The sequence below is a fragment of the Bactrocera oleae genome, chromosome 3 (genome assembly GCF_042242935.1).
Source record: "Bactrocera oleae isolate idBacOlea1 chromosome 3, idBacOlea1, whole genome shotgun sequence".
Lineage (NCBI taxonomy): Eukaryota > Metazoa > Arthropoda > Insecta > Diptera > Tephritidae > Bactrocera > Bactrocera oleae.
Genome location: NC_091537.1, coordinates 38,877,135 through 38,901,778, shown reverse-complemented (window position 1 = coordinate 38,901,778; position 24,644 = coordinate 38,877,135). Strand labels below are relative to the sequence as shown.

Sequence of the window (24,644 nt, the reverse complement as noted above, 5' to 3'; positions counted from 1 at the left end):
GGTTTAGTAGATATACACATTAGACCTATTCGGGTGCGGGACCACGCCCAATTTTTAAAAACATTTGAAATAACATTCTTGCATCTTGATGTGTAGTTTAGTTATGGCAATGCATTTGTTTTTAATAAATGGTGAAATTTTTTTTAAAATGATCGTTAACCAAACTTCCTGAGAAGAAGTTTATTTAGCAATACTTTATACACTGCGAAAATGAGATAATAACCACGCCCACTCCCTATTTAACGGTTATGTTGAAAACTACTTAAAGTGCGATAACTCACTGAATAAATGCGGCACAAGTATTATATTTCTCAACCAAGATGGAGAAGGGCTTTAAAGCAGTAGATGGAAAAAATGGGCAATGGTCACCGCCAAGCTTTAAGTGAAATCTTATATCTCAGGAACTGCTAGACCAAGTTCAAATTTGATGTGTGAGGTTGCTCAAGTATTCATATATAATAACATGCGAAAATGGGCGAGATCGGACGTAAACCACGAGTCTTTCCTAGAAAGAATTCAGAAAGGATCTCTTTCTAATAACAGTGTATCATCTTGCCTAAAATGGGGGAAATCAGGGCGACTAGTCCCATATACCTAATAAACAGATTTTCGAACATCGGTTGATCTTTATACCTTATATATTGGTGAATCTGGTTTTTTAATCAAATTCAGTGAGTATCTCTTTCTGGTAATAATATGTCAAAATACCAAAACTGGATAAAATCGGGTCATAATAGCCTAATATACCTGATAAAAAAAAATGTATAAGAATTATACAAGAATTTCAAACTTACGATAAGTTTTAGAATCTTAATAACTAATGAATTGCTGCTTTAGTTCATTAATAGTAATGGATGATAGATAGAACGTTGCTCATAAAAAGACTGGCAGATCCTTTCTCTGAAGCCGTGTTCGGCTAGGTGAGCAGGATAAAATTTTCGCTAGGAAATTAGGATGATTTTGCAGTTTCGACAGGTATTTTTGTTAGGTATTTGCCACTTCTGTGTTTACCATTGGGATTTCAAGATCTCTATGTATATACTCGTTGCGCATGTACCACGGTGCACCCGTTAGGTAGCGTTTTTGATTGGAATCGTTGTATTTTATGGATATAAGTTGGGCAGGCAGAGCTCTATAATTGTATTCCATACATCCATATTGGCTTTATGACTGCATTATATGAAAGGATTTTATGGTCAAAGCAAAGGTTCGAATTTTGACTCAATAATAAAGTTAAGCTGGCGGTTTTAAGTTTGAGGTGCTGGATTTTTGCAGAAATGTGGTTCTTCCAGGTCAAACGCCTATCTAGGCCAAGGTATTTAACTTCGCTCGTTTGAGGGTTAATTACGTAGTTACGTAGTTTAATTTCTTTGTTGAGCACGCTTTTGTCCTTAGATTTAATGTGACATGCTTACACATGCCAACTTCCAACTGGTTTTAAGTGTTTTTTTACAGTGTTTGTGGCTTTGATTGGGCACTTTCTTCGACATAAAATAGTGGTATCGTCTGCGAATGTTGTGGTTAGTACTATTGCACTCGTTTGAATGTCTGCGGTGAATAAAACATACAGTATTGATTCCAAAATGCTGCCTTCAGGAACTTGAGCCATAATTGGATACTCCTCTAAAATAAATCCCTTTAATATAAATGTAAACCGCTGTTAGTAAGGTATGTTATGAACAACTGATGGAAGTTTTTGGCAAAGTCCTTTTAATTTTATGTATGAGTCGATCATGCCATACTTTACCAAATGCTTGAGCATCGTAAAGAAATATCGCTGAGCAATACTCTTTCAACTCAAATGTCCTCCTGAACTCATTGTTGATGCAATGCAGTTGTTTAATAGTACCATGTTTTTCGCGAAAACTGAATTGATGATTTGGAGTAGTTTCATATTCGTGGAGAAATGGAGATATTTTGGACAGCAATAAAAGGATTGGGAAGAACGGGAAACAAGCTAATTGGCCGATTTGATGACGGCAGCATTGCGTCCTTTCCGGATTTTGCTAGCATGATAATCTGCGACTTTTTCCAAGTTTTCGGAAAATATCCAAAATTAATGATGGCATTAAAAAGTTGTGACAAGAAATTTAAAGCAATATTTTTCAACTCTGTTAGCATTTGCTGTGATATGTGGACGTAAATGCGACTTCGTTTTGTTCAATGTTTTTTTTATAACATTTATCTGAGATAAAGTTGTACACAAATTGAAAATAGTCCTCAGTACATTATGAAGCAGTGATGGAATCGAGAAATTGTTCATAGCCGTATTTGGTAGCAATACTTCGCAAAGATAGTCTGAAAAACAGTTTACCTTTTCTTCTACAGAACAGGCCCAAGCACCGGTTTTTGTCTGAGCAGTCTCTCAATTTCCGCTGGTGGTGCTTTTTAAGAGGATCAGGTATATTATTTGGATCAGTTGGCCAGTATGTACAAGTAGGTTACCTTGGCAAAAAAAAAATCAAGATGACTTTGTCCACATGTAATTGTATACACATATTTCTCATTTAAGGATGATTTTAGTATAAGTTTCGTTGACGCGATTAAAATATATTAATAAAACTAAGCGAGTGCATGACCTTCAATATAAGTTAATAAGTTACCAAATTTGATTGCTATTCATTCGCGAATTTGTGGAATAATAAATAATAGTTGCCCGATTTTACCCACCTGTAATACTAGCATCGTCAGATTACCAAGAAATGGGGTTTCGTAAAGATATCTCAATTTTTACTTAAGTTAACACATACACGGCAGTTCTCGTCATTCTGATCATTTTGGTATGCATAACGATATTTATATATCGATTAGTTTTAAGTGTTATAAATAACCCTTAAGTGAACAAACTTGTTATTCTAATGTTATGAGGGTACAAAAATATATGTTTCGCTAATCATTCAAAGAACTAGGTGTTCAACTCTTTATACCGGTTATGTACAAGAATCATTCCTATTGCTTTTAATAGATTTTGCTTTGAAAGTCTAAAATGTTTTTACTTGTGATTGAACATGATGCCAATCGCACTCGAAGGGTTTTCGTTTGTATTCTATGCTTCGAGGTGCCAATGATGTTGACTATCTCATTCAATTTATATTTGTGGTCACCCACCGAAAATTCAACAACTCTCAGAATTCCCTGCTGCCATTAACCTTTTGTGGCTTTTCTGAACAGAGTATCTCATTTGTGCTGATATGTTTACACTCCACAAGTCATTGCTTTGCATAAACCATGGTTTTTTTTTAATCAGAAAATGTTGTCTTGTCAAAACACGAAGTTTCATTGTAAAAAAAAAGAACAGATTCATTCACACTGAGGCCAATAGCGTGAAAACGGTTGGATCAAACTTTTCTGTTCTTTAAATTTACTACTCCAAGCCAAGGACAAAGATTTTTGGTTTGATACGCGATCTGTTGGTCAGACCAACGACTTTTTAGCCAATTTACAAAAAGTTTCGTTACATATACATAGGCACTTACAAAGGTAAAAATTCTGCCTTTTTTATTTTAATTACGTATGTTTTTTCAAGTAAGGAAACAAGTAAGGAAACAGGAGCGAACATTTTATACTTTCGTATTTGCAAAGATCACAGCCAGGAAATATTTTAAGGAGTGGGCCAAACTTTACTTTGATCAAGACAGGTAGGACTAAGTTCGGTATTGTACTCTCGCAATTTACAAGGATCCAAGCAAGCAATATATTTCAGGTGCTGACCAAACTACAAGTATATAAAAACAATTTTGCGAAGGAATTTTATGCCAACTTTTTACGAAATTTATGTTTATGGAAGGTTGTTCTAAAGTTACCCACATCATCTGGTAAAATGTTATAATGATATTCCTTGTAGTTGGAAAGCGAGTTACATTTTAGCGTATGTGCCATGCCGGTTTCTTTGATAAGAAAAGTATCGTATGTGCCATACAAAATTATGCTTTTACACTTATTTTGATGAAATATTTCCAACAAAACAATATATTGTTGTATTTCTTCTTTATATTTTTAAGTTCAAAATGCAAAAACAAAAATGTATATTCCTATTTTCATTTTTGTGATAACTGGATTTTAGTGTAAGGAGAAGTAAACATAGACACCATTAAGTCTGTGTTCAGCTTTAAAATTAGTTACACAAGTATTAAAAATGATAAAGAAAAATTAAATTCAATATTTTGTTGGATGGACGCGTTGTTTGGCATTGATCTTACCAACTTATCTGTTTCCTCAGCTGTAATCTGGGACCATTCTTCTTTCATAACACTTCGCAAAGATTCTGTACTTGTTACTTGCTGACGAATTCTTTTTTCCAACAGATCCCATAGATACTCAATAGGATTGAGGTCAGGTGATTGAGGGGCGTTTTAAGTTGTCTAGGAGCATTGTACAAGAGCCAAGGTCTAACTATTTCTGCAGTATGCTTCGGGTCATTATCTTGTTGGAACCAAAACGTCGAAGATAATCCAAGATTCTCTGCAATTTGTTTCAAATTGTTTTTTAAAAAAAATTGTTTTTTAAAATGTTCAAATAACCCTATGGATTCAATAAATTCAAGCTGACCCACACCACCAGCCATGCAACCCCACACCATAATTCCGCCACCTCCGTGTATAACTATACCAACAAGATTTTGCTTTTCAAGGGCAGTTCCTGACTTGCGCCACACAATTTGTCGACCTTTTATGCCAAAAATGCAAAATATACTTTCATCCGAAAATATTCCTTGCCTCCAGAATTCCGGCGACTTATTTATATAATTATGATCAAATTTAATGCGCTTTCGCCTATTTACAAGTATATATACAATATATGGTTTCTTTCAAGCGACTCTACCATGATATCCAACTTTTTGTAAAATTTTTCTAGCAGTTTCGGCACAATTTTTTTTTATATTCTCGCAACTTGTTGCTACAGAGTATAAAAGTTTTGTTCACGTAACGGTTGTTTGTTTCCCCTAAAACTAATCGAGTTAGATATAGAGTTATATATTATATAATATATATAAATGATCAGGATGAAGAGACGAGTTGAAATCCGGGCGACTGTCTATCTGTCCGTCTGTACAAGCTGTAACTTGAGTAAAAATTGAGATATTGTTATGAAACTTGGTACACATATTTTTTGGTACCGTAAGAAGGTTGGTATTGCAGATGGGCGTAAACCCACAAAACGCTATTAATAAAAACCAAATAAATTGCCATAACTCAGTTCGGCAATAAGATACAACAGTCTTGTATTTGGTATACAGGATCACATTAGGGAGGGGCATCTGCAGTTTATTTTTTTTTATATTGGCGTGGTCCCGCCCCCTAATATGTTTATTGTGCATATCTCCTTAACCGCTTAAACTATTATAACAAAATTCACTGGAACCAAATGCAAACTTTTAGCACCTCTATCTACAGTGTGAAAATAGTTGAAATCGGGTGACAACCCCGCACACTCCCCATATAACCGTACTGTTAAAAACTACTAAAAGCGCGATAAATCAAGCACAAGACATTAAATTTTATCTCTGGGATGGTATAAGATGATTTTATAGGAACCACGTTCAAAATTAGATAGTTGGCGTGGCACCGCCTTGTGACGAAAAGTATCTAAATGGAACCAACTGTTCAAGCCCCTAGGTACTGAATATGTAGACCCCAGATCCTATAGTTGACTTTTTACCGAAAATATCGGTCAACATAAAACAAGGCGTAATTTTACTTTTCGAGAGTATAAAATGTTCGGTTACATCCGAACTTAGCCCTTCCTTACTTGTTCAATGGTTATATTTACGTTTTCAATAATCTTTGTGGACGTAATTCGAGGGTAAACTTTCACCATATTTATAATTTTCCGTTCTTCCCGGGCTGATAATATTTTCGGACGGCCAGATCGCGGTTTTGACGTTAAAATTCTGGTTTTTTTTTAAATTTTTTATGACGTGCTGGACAAAAGAATACGTTCTTCCAATAGTTTATCCAATTTTTCTGAAACTTTCGCCATCTTCCCACAACTTAATGATAATTTTTCTTTCCGACAGACTAATTTCTTTTCCTCTGGTTTCCATTTTTTTAATATTATTAAAACGCGTCACGAGCTCTTTAAACGACTAATTATATTAAAACACAATAGAATCTACGCAAAAAGAACGAACAAATTCATGAGAAGTAACGGTATTTCCAATTCAAGCTATGAACGCAGACTTAATGTGCGCCTATGTTTACTTGTTCTTACACTAAAATCCCGTTATCAAAAAATTAAAAAAGGAATATACATTTTTGTTTTTGCATTTTGAACTTAAGAATATAAAGAAGAAATACAAATACATGCAGAAAATTTTAACTGAATTACCTATTTACATTGTTACAATTACCTATTTATTACTTCACTTAAAAAATAGGGTCGGGTGAACGCAGACTTCATTGGCTATGTGTATACGTATAATGTGAAAAAGAGTCAACAGATTAATATTACTGTCTTGTGTTCTTTAACATACGTTCAATTAATTACCGTTTGTTTCCTAGAATTATCGAACGGTACATTATTGCGTGTTCTCTTTAATGAAGATAACAACTAAATTTTTCTGAAACGCACAGCGAAAATGTCAAGTTAATAATTTCACTAAATACATAAAATTTAATTTAATATAATAATTAATGTTATTTCTTGTTTGAATTTGGTTTCAGTGACCTGTTACTAAATGACTATTAAACATTTTTCGAAATAATTCTAAAGTGTTATTTATGTACATTCTTTTAGGCAGATGCCTAAAGTTTCTCTGACTAAAACCACAACAAAACTGTTCTAGCAATGTTTGACTATTTTTTCTAAATTTTCAAATTTTAACATGGAGCAATTGATTTATTTGTGCACAATCGATTTGAGCTCCAAGTGAATGACCCACAATTACACGCAATGCCCGGACCAATCTATACCAAAATTGGAAGAAATTTGCAGAATTGTCAAATCCACAAAACCAAAATTAAATTAAACTTAAGAAAGCTTTGAATTGCTACATTCGAAAAAAACAACTTTATTAATTTTTCTAAAATAAGGCAATTTTGAGAATTTTTACATTCAAACCATAAAAGAATTAAACTTAAATTATAGTACTGAAACATTACATAAAACCCTTTTTAAACAAAAAAATTTGTTGACCTTAAAACTCTTTGCAACAACAAAAAGTATCTCAAATAAATATCACGTGTATTACCTAAATTTAAACATTTAAAATATGTTTTAAATGAAGCCAATGAACAATAATTCTTAAATGTCTTATTATTACTACTAATAAAAAAAAATTTGCTATATAAAAGCAAATCGTATAAATATCTTTCGTTTATAAGTTCAAATCAACCTTTTGTTCGCATTTTATCTGCTATTGTATGTGCCAAAGTTAATCACCACATGCTCAAACTTTGCACAGAAATTTACTGTATGTGCCATTAAATGGCAATATTTACTAAAATAGGCGGGATTCGTAATTAAATTGTGTAACATATTCCATTGATTGATTATTGTTGTACATATAAAATTTATAAGCAATGCCCTAAGCCGAATTGAAAAAAAATCCAACAAACACGCACATTATAAGGGAGGTTATCACCCGATTTCAAAGTAATAAGAAGTGGTTGGGAGCTTTAACGCTTTGCAAGGAATTTAATTTAAACATCTTAGGCGATGAAGCCACGCCCACTTATTAGAAGTGTTTAAGATGCAGATGCCCCTCCATACTTAGATGCCATGTACCAAATTATAATTTTTTATGTAATTTGATTTTATACATTCAGTTGATCCACCACCGAGTTATGAGGGGTATCGCAATTAAAATTTTCAGAGACGTTGCAGAGTAATTGTTGCCATTCCCGCATTTTTAAAAATTTCTCCATTAAAATTTAGCAGAAAATTCCCCACATGTCAAACTGTAATGAAACATTGATTTTTATACTCTTGCAATTTTATTCTGTAAATACTACCACTATCACTCATATACAATACTTAATATTTATAATACAATATTTTCAAACTTCTGGTTGGCCATATGCCATATATATCAGTCAATAAGTAACATATCTTATCAAAAACTAACTAAACGTATAATATTGCATTTAATATAGCTTAACATATAATATTAAATATATTATAGTTAAATGCTGAAAATATGTGAATTTAGTCTACGAATTACTCTAGCTTCCAAATACTATTTACATAACAATAAACCTTCATCCCTTAAATAATAAATTGCGATCCTCTGATTGGCGTTTTCACATCAACTCATTATATTCAACTTAGCTTCTTCATTTGAGTTTAAATAACACATATTTCATTTGAAGATGAGACGAGTGTCAATACTGGCGCATAACTGCCACCATCTTAGCCAATGGTGGTTAAATAAATTATTAGAATAAGTTTTTGTTTCTAACGGTTGTTTGTAACACTTAAACCTAATCGAAATAGACTTGTATAAAATTATGTCCACAACATATATGTATATGAATTAGGTCAGTATCAAGTTATGTACATATTTATGAATGATCTGGATGACGAGACCATTTGAATTCCCAGTGACTATTTGTCAGTCTATCCGTCCATCCGTCTTCCTGTGCAAGCGATAACTTGTGTAAAAATTAAGCTATCTTGATGAAACTTTGTTCACATGTTACGTGACACCATAAGAAGGTCAGTAATACAGCAGGGCGGAATTTGATCATTACCACGTTCACCAAATGCCGTTAATCGAAACCTTAGTGGTATAACTAAACTCCAACTAGATACGGGGTAGGTGAGCAGCACTACCTGAAGCTAAAAAACCTCCAAGTAGGGTTTAATGTACATATCTCACAGACTAACTATTTTAACCACATTCGCTGTGAGAAAGTTTTTCTAGCACTTCTATATACCCAGTGTGAAAATGAGTGGAATCAGGATATAACTACGGTCACTTTCCATATAATGGTTATATTTAAAAATAACTTCAAGTTCAATAAGTCATAAATAAGAAAGTCAAACAATTTAAAATTTACACCCGAGATGGTACCGAATATATTCATAGGAGGCGGTGTAAAAATTGGACAATGAGCATGACACCACCCACCTTTAAGTAAAATCCTATATCTGAGTACCTGCTTTACCAAATACAACTAAATTCGGTTGGTAATACTATCTTTACATTCCTATATTACGGTGTGAAAATCGGACATACATTTGAAAATCCCCAGATTCCGTATATGTTGACTTTAGTGTCTATAACTGATATTTAACTTAGAATATAGATAAATTTCTAAAATATATTATTGAAATTCTGAGAACATTTTTTCGTGTGTTTATGGTTAAAAAGGGTAAAATCGGGTTCACACTTTTCCCCCCCCTTCATATAAGTATGTAAATATTTTCAAATTTCACGTTGACTTTATACTGAATCTATTAGTCAATCTGCGGAGATTTTATTGACACTAATAGACCATATTTTTCTGGTAATAATATGTCTAATGTGAAAAATGGATTAAACCGGATCAATACTACTCCTAACCCCCATATACCCAATAAAGGGTCTCAATAAAATTGAGTTTATACCGTATATATCGTTTAATCTGAGATATTTTTGTTGAAACTAGTAGAACATTTTTTTATGATAATAGTATGTCCTAATGACAAAAATGGATTAAACCCGTCAGGCCCATATACTCAATAAAAAAATCGCAAACTTCCGGTTACCTTTATGTAATGATTTACGACTTTCTAGTTGACTTTAAACCGTTTATGTTGATCAATAAATGTGATATTTAAATGTTTTCATAAACATATTGTGATTGAACGAATATGAATAAAATTGGTCTAGACCGTGGTCTAATCCTCTTATCCCTAAAATTATTATTTCCGTTTCAGATGTCGATTTTTTTCTCATATACCCAATATACTAAATTGAGTCGCTTTGGTTGATTTAATGTCACATATACAAGTGCGTTCCAAATTAAACATAAAAAAGTAACAAAGTAAACTCTAGTGGCGCCATGTATATGTCGACTAGTGCGTTAGAATCTGCAATCCTTTATCGACTTCCAGTAAACATTTCATGACATTTCATCTATTGGAAGTGAAGTTATTGCGTTTTAAGTGTCAGTATTTTTTTGTCTTCGGTGCAAAAATGAGCTTCGAACAAAGAGCCAACATTAAATTTTATTTTAAAATTGGTAAAACTTTTACCGAAAAGTTTCAATTGATGAAACAAGTTTATGGCGATGATTGCCTATCCCGTAGCAGAGTGCACGAGTGGTTTCAACGTTTTCAAAGTGGTCGTGAGGACATAAATGAGAAATGAGCCGAAACCCAAAAAATCGCGCCAGGAGAAGTCAAAAGTGAAGACAATGCTGATTTGTTTTTATGATTCCAAGGGTATTGTCCAATGCAGTATTATACCTTGGAGTTTTGAAGCGTTTGGTGGATCGATCGACGCTTGTTGCCGATTATTTGATAAAAAATCACATTTTAACAATCAACCACTCCCCGTATTCACCTGATATGGCACCGTGCGACTTCTACCTTTTCGGAAAAACGAAAGGAAAGCATTATGCAGACGTGGATGCCATTCAAAAGGCTTGCACCGGCATACTGGCGGTCATACCGGGCAACGAGCTAAAACACTCGTTCGACATGCTTTTGGACCGTGCAAAAAGCTGTATTAAAGCAGAAGGAGACTATTTTGAATGAAATTAATTGATTTTGCCGATAAAGCCATTTGTTCTGTATTTTTTTTTAAAGTACTGTTTACTTTGGAACGCAGCTTATATATTTGATGTTCTTCATTGAACTACAGAACTCTACATAATAGTATTGAATATTTTGTTCAGCAGGGGTAGGAATATGGTATTTAATTTAAAATGATACGTATTACAGTCATTGTTTAGATCGAGACATAAATAAGACCGAAAAAACAAAGTGGATGAAGACTGGATGAAAACGGAAGCCATCCCTACTCCGTAATTTAGCTGGTTCAGAAGTGACAACGGGAGACTCCCGGCGGGGATAACTGATTGATTGATAGAACTATACATGAAAATTATAGAATACTACAATTTTTATATTCGATTGTCATCTTGCGGATCTGTGGAGGAAAAGGAATAATATAACAAGTAAGGAAGGGTTGAGTTCGGGTGGAACTACACATTTTATACTCTTGCAACTTGCAAAGATTAAGGCCGGAGAAATACCTTCAAGTGTTAGCAAAACTTTATATTAAAAAATATTGCAAAACAATTCAACATTCATTATTCGACGAAAGTGTAAATAGATAACAATCACATTTGGTATTTTATTAAGTTATATTATATTATAGGTCACAGCCTCACTTAGTTTTGTTACTATATTTTACTTATCGTCAGCTAAAATTGTATTAAAATCATCTTCAAATGAAATATATGGTATATAAACTTAACTGAAGAAGCTAAATTAAATATATTGAGTTGATGTGAAAACGCCAACCACAAGATAGCAATTTAATATTAAAGGGATATAAGGTTTGGACCAAAGTCTAGACCAATGTCATTTATATTCCCAAACAATTTTTAAGAACACTTATTAATTAAATTTTATTAGAGTATGTAATATTTTGTCGGGTGGAATATTTTGTCGGAAATTTGAATACAGGAGGCTAGACAAGTTTTACTTATTTTAGGCATAAAAATACACTATTATAAGAAAAATACATTCACTTAATTTTATTAAGAGAGCTCACATATTGGCCGATATATCGCATATATGTATGAAGTAAACCGGAAGTTCAAAAATATTATTTATAATAAATATTATTATTTATATATATATTGTATATGAGGTATATGGGAGCTAAGGGAAGTATTGACCCGTTTCAGCCCATTTTTGCCATTCAGACTTACTATTATCAGGATTCTTTCCGAATTTCAGTTATATATCTCACACATTGACCGATATTTTTGGTAAAAGTCAACTATAGGCACTGGGGCCCATTGTCCAATTTTCACATCGACTCGTATAAAACCCCTTTATACCATCACGGATGTAAAATTTAAAGTCTCTGACGCATTTAGTTATTAAATTATCGCACTTTAAGTAGTTGAAAACCGATGTAATGAAACCGTTATGGGGAGAGGGCGGTGTCTTCACCCGATTTAATCCATTTTCACTCTGTCGAAGGAAAAGTCAAAAATATGTACTCTGTGCAAATTTAGGTCATATAGCTCGCATCTTTAGGAGATATTTACATTAAACTTGTTAGAGGTCGGTTAGAGGTCAACGCAATTCCCTGTACCAAATCACAGGTTTATGTCTTAACTTATTATTGCATTTGTTTATATATATATATATATATATTGGTTATCGATCAATGACGTTTTTTGAGGATGCGCGACGATTACGACATTTGTTTATATATATATATATATATATTGGTTATCGATCAATGACGTTTTTTGAGGATGCGCGACGATTACGCCCATCTACAATACCAAACTTTTTATTGGGCCAAAGAACATGTGTACCAAGTTTCACCATGTTATCTTAATTTGTACTCAAGTTACAGCTTGCATGGACGGATGGTTAGATGGACAGTCACAACAGTCAACAGTTCAACTCGTCGCGTTATCCTGATCATTAAATATATATAATCCTATATCTAACTCGATTAATTTTAGGTGATGCAAACAACCGTTAAGTACACAAAGCTATTATACTGTGTTACTAGCAAGATCATAAAAATTGCGATTAAAATTCATGTAGTTGAAAGGGTGAAAATTTTGAATTGCAATTTAATGGGGAATGTGTATTATCATTGCAAAGAACATTCTTTGGCATTTATTTTTTGAAGATTATTCCTTTCAAATGTTGGCCGCGGCTACGTTTCAGATGGTCTATCCGTTAAGTCCAAATTTCGATGACTCGTTCGAGCATTTCGACTGGTAACTGGCGAACTACACGCGTGATATTTTGCTTCAAGGCCTCAATCTAAGCGGGATTGTCCAAACACCGTCTTTCCACGGTCTTCGTGTACACTCTCAGCTACGGCCACTACTGCGTGCTGGACGTGATTTTTTCGAATAGTACGCTCGGTAGGCCGATTATGTTTTCCATATATTCAACGAAACGCGCGAAACAGATTCTTTACAGAACGTGAATTTTCGTAATAAAGTTGAACGATTCGTGAACATTGTTCAGGCGTAAGTAAATACTGGAAATCCATGATGAAATGCTTTGCAATACTGAACAAAAATAAAATGACAGCTAGACACGATCCACGCGTGATCTGTCAAAAAAGGCTTTTGAAAAAAGTATCTCTACTTAAATCACCTGTCACACATTGACTGATATTTTCTGTAAAATGTCAGCATATGCACTGGGGTCCACATTGAAATAGCAAACAATACTGAACAAAAGAAACATGACAGCTTGACATGACTCACGCGTGATCTGTCAAAAATAGGCTATTGAAAAAAGTACCTCTAATTAAATCAACCGTCGCACATTGACTGATATTTTCGGTAAAATGTCAGCTTTATGCACTAGGATCCATATTAGAGATGGCATGCATTAAAAGCACTCTTTGTGCAAATTTTTATCCCGATATATTCATTGGTGCGCGATTTGTACACAGGAAAGTGAAAGAAAAAAAGAGTTTACGGATAGAAGGTTTAGTCCGCCCATTTTCGCGCTGTCTAATAGAAATGGCTGGGTTATGTTACCCACCGAATATGGTTGAATAGGTCCGGAGATATGTGATTTCACCTTAAGGTGGGTGGTACCGAGACCATTGTCTAATTTGACACCGGCTCCATCAAGGCTTCCTCATACCATCTCGTGTCTAAAATTTAATGCCTCTGACGCATTTAGTTATTGGTTTATAGAACTTTTAGTAGTTTTCAACAAAACAGTTATATGGGCAGTCGGCGGGGTTTCTCCTATTTTCACACTGTCGTTAGGTATTAGTGCATTTCTTTGTATCAAATTACAGTTTCGTTCTGAAGTCGCGGCTTTGTTATGACTGTTTATGGGTTTCCGATTAATAGCGTTTTGTAGGCGTGGCAGTGGTCCGATTATGTCGTGGTAGTTCGAACGTCCGCCCGATTTGACCACGAGCATATATACAATATTTTATGATGATATCTCAATTTTTACTTAAGTTACAAATTTAATTTTTTACATATTTAATTTATTTAGTCGAGTTATGGTATTCATGTACATACATATGTATATAACTATACAAATCTTGATCATTTTCTATATTACCTGGTAATTCTTTTTTACGTTGTCTTTCAATGAGACTTTCTTTGTATATATGATATTTACGACGTCGTACTAAATGACGGCGACCACCAGTGACATGTAAGCCAAGATAAACGGTGTGTAGGCGGTGACCTAGAAAATATTATAACAATATTATTGGAAATATACTACAATCAGTTTATTATTCAGTTTATTAGGGTACCCCAAAGCCAAGTGATAAATAAAGCAATATTTGTTTATAATCGACTTAAAACTATTCGAAGAATAAGCAGTATTGCTTGCTCTTGAAAAATAACAGCGATATATAGGTTCTTAGCACTCTGTTAAATGCTTTTAACCATCCGTATTGATAACAAGTAAGGAATAACTAAGTTCGGGTGTAACCAAACATCTTGTACTCTCGCAATTTATGTGGCTCAAAAGAGGTGAAATATGGTCAGGTGTTGACAAAATTTTTTATTAAAAGTGAATGGGTGTCCATCATATTTGGTATATTATCTATTTATACCATAAATGACATTCTCATAGAGTTTCCTTAATACATTTTCATTCGCGTCTGAGGGGTTTACATTAAAATAAACCATGATCTAATGTAACAACAAAAATTCAACCAAAGACGCTAAATTTAATATAGTTTTATCATTATAACTATGTAAGGGATATGAGGTTAAGTTTTGTAGTAGTAGTTGTTTATTTGCGTACCAAATTTATCGGGATTTATATTTTATTCAAAATTTACAACAAAGGTATCCATTTAACCTAACCACAACTTTATGTAAAATAACAATAATAAAGTTTATACAAATTAATAAAAAGATGTAGACGAGAGGAGCGTTGAGAATCTAACTACGCGAAACTACTTTTGGATGCTGGTGATCAGAATCGGGGGTAACGGTGTCCAATAGTTGTCAGCGAATTGAAAAGGAGTTGCGCGCAGAATCACGACCTAGTCGAATCAGGTGTATAAGCGAAAAGTCGAGTTGCGCGCAGGATCGCTATTATTGCGAATGGGAAGTATCTGCTGCGGAGACCATTCTTTTTGTTTGCTGAGGTGGTGTACAGGCCCGATGCTGTGGTGTGTTGTATTGCCCCGTGTGGTGATGTATGAGTGTGATGTATTGTAGTGGGTTATATTAGGGTGTGTCATTATTTACCGGGTGAAGCGGTGTACTTGGCGGGAGGAGTTTATACTCATTTAAACAGTAGTAATTGTATTATATGGGAGCAGGGATGATCCGTAAACGGTTTTCACATATTTTCAGCTTTAAACTTTAGTATTTTAAATATTATACGTTAACTTAATTTTGCTAAGATACAAGGTAGCGCACGAATCGTGATATAAAAACAAACTTTTCTTCTGTGTGAGTAATTGACTTACTTGTTTTTTACACCCCGAATAGATGGACCAACATTTGGAAAACATTTTTGCATAATCTGGGAGTAATCGCCAGAAGACTGTAAAATGGGGATCCGTATATTTGTGTTCAAGAATCGATCGTGGCTGTTGCATCGTCAATTCAGGCAAATCCAAAAGTTTCGACTCGTAACTAATCGGGTTGAAGTTAGAAGTCGGTCATTACAACAGATAATTCATGGTGACTTAAACCTGTTTCCGTACAAATTTCAAATAACAACCTCTAGATTTCCCTATTCGCCTGGAATTTTTCCAAAAAATATGATAAACTGCCTGTTTATGTCTAATACCCATTTTGATATAAACGGAAATGTAAACAAGCAAAGTTGGCGCATATGGAGTAAATCAAATCCAGAAATAATCCACGAGATGGAACTTCACCCAGAACGAGTCACGGTGCGCAGTTTCGTCAAGGTGTATTGTCGGGCCATACTTCTTTGAAGAAAATGGTGTAACAGTTACTGTCAATGGGCTAAGTTATTTAAAGATGTTGAATAAGTTTTTTTTACCCAGAACTGCGCCGAAGACATATCGCTTTCTATATTGTTTGGTTCCAGCAAATTGGAGTAACTGCCAGACAGGTTATTGCGGAGCTTCAACTTAAATTTTAAAACAAATTAATATCAAGAAACTTCACTTTCCTTTCCTGGCCGCCACGGTCACCTGACCTGACTCCACAAAACCTTTTTTATGGGGTAATGTCAAGCAAGATGTATACAAAACAAACCCAGAAATCGACTTCGATCCTTGAGTCCGCAATGAATAATTTTCTAATTAGGTATCGCATATGCGTGATTGAGCATGGATTTCATTTAGGGTTCATAACTTTTAAAAATAATTAATTATATAAAATAAAATAGAATTTGCTATACAATAAAAAAAGTAAATGTAATGCATTGATAAAAAAAAGTTATTACGGTTTGTTTTTGTAGCACGTATCGTGAGCCACCTTGTATATGAGATAATGCCAAACTATACTGCTGCCAAGGAAACATGCCTGCCTTACTACATTGAATATCACATATTCTGACCCATATATATGGAATAAAGTTAATCGGATGATCGATTATCACCATATTTGATGCGATCCAAAAATTTTCTTACTACTGACATTAAATTTAAGAATTCTTCAGAGCTCACCAAATTTTATTAGGATAACTCTAAAGTTGCCGATATAGAGCAAAGTAATAAAATTATTCACCATATTTTTTATACTGGTGCTATTTATTACAATATGATTATATTAAACTTTTAAGAAAGTCAACTGAAAGTAGGTCGAAATTCATCACTACAGGCTAATGGGGTTAGGGAAAGTGCTGAACCGACTTTAAGCTTTTCAACACCACACCACATTATTCTCACCAAAAGATGTCCACTTGGTAACTCGCAAGTTCATTGATTTATTATACCGTATAAATCAATAAACTTGCGAGTTGCAAGTTAGATTACTCATTATGTGAGCAAAGTTTTATTGTGATATCTTAATATATGCGAAAGAATCCAATATTTAATAGATTTTAATATACATATGCAGTCCGCTATACGTTGTAGTCCGATTTTATCCGAACTGTATCATATGGATGAACATTACATTGCTTAGCACTTAGCGGTCGAGTATTTGCTGTAATTTGAAAACTCGCCTTGAAGGTCTAATTTTTATATACTTGCAACATGTTGCTACATAGAGAATAACAGTTTTTTTTTAAACTTTTCGAGATAATATACTTGTATATATATAAATGATCAGGATGACTAAACGAATTGAATTCTTTTGAATTAAATTTCTTTTTTACTGCAATTTTCATCCATTTTTTTATGTACATAGGTCGTTTTCGTGTTTTTGGCTGATGATAATAACGTCTCGACATCTTGACATGCTTTAAATTCTCTGCAACAATTTTTCATTCACTATTAATTGGTCGCGCAGAAATACATAAGAAGGCTTTCTATGTTTCGAACTTCGGCGTCGATGGTGGCATTGATCTCATGAAGAACCAATTTACTTTCATTGATTGACTGATTGATTTTAAGCCATATGGAGGCCATCAAGACGCACCCAAATGTGCTCATATATTTCAAAATTCTATCAACGTCCCGACGAGTTTCTGCCGTAAGGTTGAGTTTTTAAACTTTTTTCAAAGCGTTTATCAATTCGAATAGATTTTTCGCAAATGGCTAGACGGCCACGATTCTGGCAGACAACACTTTATTAGAAAGACAGTGAAGAGAATTGGGTATTTTAGATTTTAGAATTATCCAACATTGTGAAAATATTGGAACATTTTTGAACGATACCAGAATAACTTATTGCTCGAGGACAGTTTCAGCCAAATCGACTTCAGAAAAATTCAGCGTGTGGGCCGAAAGAATTTATACTTATCTTCACGTTGGATGTGATTTTGCGCTCCTTCATATTTACCGCACATACAATTACCATTATGGTCGTCCTGCCCACGGCAATCTTCTACAGGAATGTTGAAATTTTTCAATATTTTGCAAATTAAAGCTACTGCCGGGTTTTTCGCGACAATCTACAAAAGCGAGAAGTTGTTCATCTATGTAGTAAACGTTTTTCTCAGTCTCATTGAGACGGATATAGCGTAAAATAAATGTAGTTTGATACGAGCTCTTTTCAAAACTCCGGGCACGGGGAATAACAATGTATCATCTTTTCTAAAATGCATGAAATCAAGGCAATACAACCCCTAGTCCTCGTACACTAAATCTTCTTCCTAATGAGATTCAGTGAACCTTTATTTCCGCTACAAAGTTTTACGTTATTCAGGGTGTCTTCTTGTTCTACGAGAGGACTCATATAATCCTGCTTTGGAAATAACTGTCGAAATTATAGGCAATTCACATGATAATAGTCATCAAATTTCTGGCTTCTGTACGCGGTCGTTAGCTCCAAACGCAGGATTTCCAAATGGCAGCACATTTCTTCGAATCAAGTTACTGTACTAATTCTCAAATATATCAAGTGACAAGTAAAATATATATTATTCTTATATTAAACAAGTTAGCTTACCTTCAACATGAAAATTGTATTTTATCCCTTCGCATCAAAGTGAATTAAGGCATCCGTTGAAAATTATAGGGAAATTGCAAAATTATCAACAATTATCGCAGACGAAATAACTTTTTTTATTTCTCCACTAATTTCTTGTTCTCAGCCAACTTCGTAAAGGGAAATCAACTCTAACAAATTTGCTTGGATTTGTGGGTTTTAGGGAACATAAACATATGGATCTTTTATACAGGGAGCAAAAGCATAAGGATGTTATATACACTGACTTTAGGGATAATCAAACCTTTTCATGTACCATAAGCATATGAATGAACGTGAACACTAACTTTGATTGAATAATTAGAACGAACGGGCCGAAGACATCAACAGTGACAGCAAACGTCAAGAATTCAACACAATTCAATTTCAGTACCAGATGGAGACCGATCTAAGGTACAGATAAGATAACTTGTTTACAATAGCCACCTACCTAAAAACTTAGTAAACTAATGTGCGCTTGTCCTAGTCATGCGCGTGTCCTAGTCGTGCGCGTTTGTGTAGGACAAATGTAGTATGAGACGCATCTGCGCATAAGTGCATTTTTACTGGTTGAAAATCCAGAAGGTCAAATGCGAAAAATTGGAAGTGTAAATTAAATAAAAATGTGTTTTTGTTTTTCTGAACCGAACCCGCATACTACGAACCAGATACTGAATTTAAAAAATTAATTTACTTCTTGCTTTATTTCAAAAATGCTATTTTATTGGCAGTCTGAGGCAAAGTCAGCACTTTAGCGCAAATAGCCACATTACACCGGATACGCGTGTGAAATATTAAAAGTTGAATTTATTTTAGGCTGTAATTATTGTAACTTTAATTTTTTTAATTATTTCTATGGTGTATTGATTGAGGTTTCTTTCTTTATGTTAAGTTTCTTTTGCTTCAGCTTACTTAGAACAATTATAATTACAGACATTACAATTATTCTGTTACCTTAATAGTAGGTAAATATAATTTTGTCTCCTTAACAATGAAATTTCTTTAGTGTCATTCTACTGAAATTTTTTAATTCATTTCAGAAATAGAATTTTTTCTATTATACTATGCATTGTCATTGGTTGTAATATTGCTGGCAATGGTTTTTTTTGTTATTTCTCTTGAAAAATACATTTTGTTTTCTATTTCAATACTCGTATTGCAATGCTTGATTAAATACGATCCATTTAATTTTATATTTTCGTTCATTCATTTAATTGTCGACTTACCTTTTTAACTGATGTGCTAGCATGTGTCATTCTTAATTAATTCGACCACTACACTTCTTGGACAATAAGACGAATTATTATACGATTTGAAATCTTTAATTTTTCCATAAATATTATTTTCATATAAGATAATTGATTTATAATGAATTTTATTTATTATTTCTCTTTTCTTTATCGCTTTTACTTCTAAGACCCTACAATCGTTTCTTTTGGGGCAGACTTATTATACATATATATAAACTATGCTTTCCCTATTGGAAGCGATTTTAATTTCGGCAAACTTTAAGGCCTCGTCTACGTAAATATATGGTATGTTTCTAGAAATTGTTTCATAATTTCGATTTCTTTGTTTGATTATATATAGGAGTTTATTGCATTAGATTTTGCCCAATGGATGGCATAAGCTATGTTAATTAATTCTTCTTTTAATATGTCTAATTTATACTTAATTTGAAGTATTAAATCATTTTAAATTTTTTTTCTTCCATTACTAATATAGATATTTTATTGATGTTTTTTATTATTTAATTTTTTTCTCGTTTGTTAATTTATTTATTACAACTTGCCTGTTGTTGTTTTCTTAAACATTGTTAGTTTTTTCTATTAAAATATTGTAATCGCTACGGTCAGGATTTCTTGCAATCTATTTTCAAGCGGATCCTATAAAATCTAATGATCTTTTGTTAATAGCCTTATTTGTTCTAACTCTACTAGAGTAATTTTTTGCGCGATGTCAGTATGGGTTTGAGGGGATGGTTTACTGGCTTCCTCATATTGTTGGGGGTTTATGTAAATTTTGCGTCCGAAAAAGTTTTCTATTGGTTTTTGTTCAGTTGTGGAGTGAAATTGTATTCATAAACTTCTCCATCAAGTAATTCTTAAAAATTTCTTTTTATGTCTTCAGTCTTTCGGCATCCTCAAATTTCTGCAAGAGTTGAATGAAGAAGTTTAATCTGTCCATTCGCTTTGATTGTGTGTGGTGGTGTCCTGTAGATTTTAATGAAAATTATTCAAAATAATTTCAGTTTCTGGTATTCCAAATTTGAAGAGTATTGGTCTGAGCGGTTCGCGTATATTTTCTGTTGATCTGGATATATCTATGGCTGTTAGTACTAATTTCTTTTCTGCTATAAATATGTCGATATGAAGTATTTGATTTTTTATGTCTTTTTCCTGCATATTGCAAATTAGACCTATTTTCGTAGTTTAATGCGTTTAACATTATGCTATGATCGATATCCATTGGCTCCGGTTTTGGTTGTGGTTTTGGTGGTTTTGGTAGTGGGGCTTGGTTAAAATACGGGCTCTGTTGCTGTGTTTGCTGAATATGGTTATAAAATGTTGGTTTATGTGCTTGTGGATATTGCTCTGGTCTCATAAAAGGGTTTGGTCTTTTGAGGTATTGTTTTGAAAGCGTTTTGTTAGGTCCTCATAATTGTTGAGCCGGTGGCAGATATGCCATCTCCGGGTGAAATTGATGCGGTTTTGTATAATTCATTGGTGGCAGTGGTGGTTTATAGTTATAGTTGTTAATTCCATTTTGATGGTTAGCATGGTTGGTTCTGAATTTTTGATTTTCTAATTTTAGATATAAGTGAAGTACTTTTAGGTCTCTTGGTTCTTTCATACCCAACAGTTGTGGAAGATCACCATTGAGTCCTCTTACGAATGGATCAAGGGCTTTTATTCGGTAGGATTCAGTGAGTAGTCGGACAAAATTCAGGCTAACGTCTATGCAACCAATTTTGTTGTTGTATTGACTGTCGACCTTGAATTAGTCCAGTCATTTGATATTCTAAAGTTCCTAGATCTCTTTTATCAGCGTAATGTGTTGTCAAACACATTGACATCGCTTTCCAATCGAAAATGGGTACCTTTAGTGTGCTTGTCGATTTTTAGTATCCTTTCGACACTCATTTTACACGAACTTAACTCAGAGGGTTTGCCTGAGAATTCCCTTAGTGATCTTACTACGTCCGCGATTTTGTCTATTTATGATAAATTTTTTCTGTTCCTTTCGGCACTATCGGTACTTGCTTTGCGTTAGTCTTAATAATATTCGGTATTATGTCGCGTCTTTCTGAATTTATCATTTGAGCGACAACATTTCGTATCATATATGCTAAAATTTCGTTCGGTAGGTTAGGATCAGGTAGGTTAATGTTTCCTAACATAAGTATTCTTATTAATTTATTTTGGTTTGCCTTTTCTAAGTTTAATTGATGCCAAGAGATATATGATCCAAGTAGAGGTACTTTTTTAATACCCTTTTTTTGACAGATCCTTAGTCGTGTCAATCTGTCATGTTATTTTTGTACAGTATTGTTTCGCATGTCAGCACGAAAAGATATACTCCTGAGCGACATTTACCAATCCTTCAACTTTATTACGAAAATTCACGTTCTGTAAGGAAAGTGTTATGCACACTTTGCTCAACTTATGGACAACATAATCGGCTTACTGAGAGTACTATTGGCAACATCGTCACCCATCTTAAGACCCAGCATTCATTATTGGATAATGTTCGACCGATTAGACTAAGTCCAGCACGCAGTGAAGAAAATATAGCGGCCGTAGCTGAGAGTGTACACGAAGACCGTAGAGGTTCGATTCGGCGCCGATCGCAGCAATTCGGACAGACGTCTGAAAAGACTTTGAGCATTTTACGTCGAGGTCTTAAATTGAAAGCGTACAAATTACAGCTTATGCAAGAACTGAAGCCGCTTGACCTTACCAAGCGATATTGCTTCGCCTTATGGGCTCACAAAAAGTTCCAAGAAGATCCGATGATTCGAGCCAAATTTTGTTTAGCGATGAGGCCCATTTCTAGCTCAATGGGTATGTAAACAAGCGAAATTGCCACATTTTGGACGAAAAGCAACCTACAGTTGCTTGAAGAGATTCAACAGCTGCCATTTCATCCAGAAAAAACAACGGTTTGGTGTGGTTTGTGGGCCGGTGAAATCTTCGGGCCACATTTTTTTTCAAAAATGATGCCGATGAGAACGTAACCGTCAATGGCGACCGTTATCGCGTCATGATAACCGACTATTTGAAATTGAAGTTCGTGACCTCGGTGACATTTGGTTTTTACAAGACGGCCCCACTTACCACACATCGCTCGTAAAAGGTGACTAAAATCCAAATGCACTATGACACTGTTATTTTATTTTGCCCAGAATATCAGCATAGTAAATGATGTCAGAAATAGTGCTTTAATACTCAGCTTGCACTGATATTATAGACTTTAAATGAGATTCCAAATAAAAAGACATTAGAAGTTCAAGCGACAAATGTCACCAGTCATTGAGTAATGGATAGTTCAACTGGCAGTAGCTTTGGTTACACAGTCTTACCGGAGACTCAACTCTAGTACCACGGGGAGCAGAATGCCCTTGGACTTCAATCTGCTCATTGGGTTCGGCCCTTTGGGGAGTATCTTGGTGGCTGTGGTTTAAACCTAAATGCTGGAACAACTGAATTTCAGTTCGAAAAAAGAAGTTGCACAAGCAACTGGGTTCTGTACCCGAAAACGGAAGAGGTTTCAGGTCGGCCTCGAATCCCACCAAGATGGTCAATGTGGTAACCAAATTAATACTTCCAAATAGCTCGTATTATTTGGGGCGCTTAGCAACGCATTGTTTTGACACGTTGTGCTTTGGAGCACCGTGAGGTAAGGCCGTCGACGGCAGGTACTCACGTGAGAGAACACTTCGGTGTGCAAATAATTTCACGTTTTCAGCCGGTCGATTGGCCACCAAGATCATGTGGTATCACACCATTAGGTTTTTTCCTGTGGGAATATGTTAAGTTTAGAGTCTATGCGGACAATCCCGTTTCGATTCAGACCTTGCAGCAGAACATCACGCGTGGCATTTGCCAGTTACCAGTCGAAATGCTCGAAGGAGTCATCGTAAAATAAACTCAACTGATGGACCATCTGAGACGTAGCCGCCCCCAACATTTGAAAGAGATAAGCTTCAAAAAATAAATGCCAAAGAATGTTGCAATGATAATAAACATTCCCCATTAAATTGCTTGTGTTTGTTTCTTTAAAAATTAGGGAACCTCTATATATGTGGCGAGCCCCCAATAAGCATATCTTTAAACTTATTTAATTCATGCATTCACAGGTTAATATTCAGTTCATTTATATTAGTACAACTAAGGGTTAAGTTTTCCTACATTTTAATTTACATTGTTATCCTAAGAGTTATAATACTGCTATCTCTCTTACATACAATAATTAAGCTATCATAATAATGCATTACACTTTAAGAGCATCATCAGCTGATGCTGATCACCGTTACCTAAATACGCATATAAGATATTATATTCTAAGCTAAGCATATCAGTTGAATTTTGGCTATCACGTCGCACAGACGTGTATTATTATAATAAACCAATATACCACAATTGGACCCTGACGTGGACTTTAGCGGTCACCTTGGATCAGCGGTGGAATTTATAGCAAGAGCCCCATTACGAATAACGGCCACACTACTGAAGGTGACATCAGGTTAAAGTCACACCCCCTAATCATCATCTGGCAGCGTTTTGCATTATCAGTGCAAACATTTCGTAACTATTATTCGTTATTTTCTATATTTTTTAACTAAATATTATCCGAAGTGCCTGGCGACGATAGCACACCACACCTACCGAAAGCTTCCATATTCCTGGGAAACAATTCCAGCCCTGCGACAATACGTGCTCCAAGCTTCAACCAAGA

At 34.4% G+C, this 24,644-nt stretch overlaps 1 protein-coding gene across 13 annotated transcripts in view; it reads right to left on the bottom strand.

Annotated features, from left to right (window-relative positions):
* Positions 1-24,644, bottom strand: part of Ndae1 (Na[+]-driven anion exchanger 1) — a 710,325-nt gene that overhangs the window by 466,143 nt on the left and 219,538 nt on the right. For all 13 annotated transcript variants that reach the window (XM_070106543.1, XM_070106544.1, XM_070106542.1 and 10 more), the window contains one exon: positions 14,230-14,358. In XM_070106543.1, the coding sequence (XP_069962644.1) occupies positions 14,230-14,358 (129 nt within the window). The remainder of the gene's footprint in view (positions 1-14,229; positions 14,359-24,644) is intronic.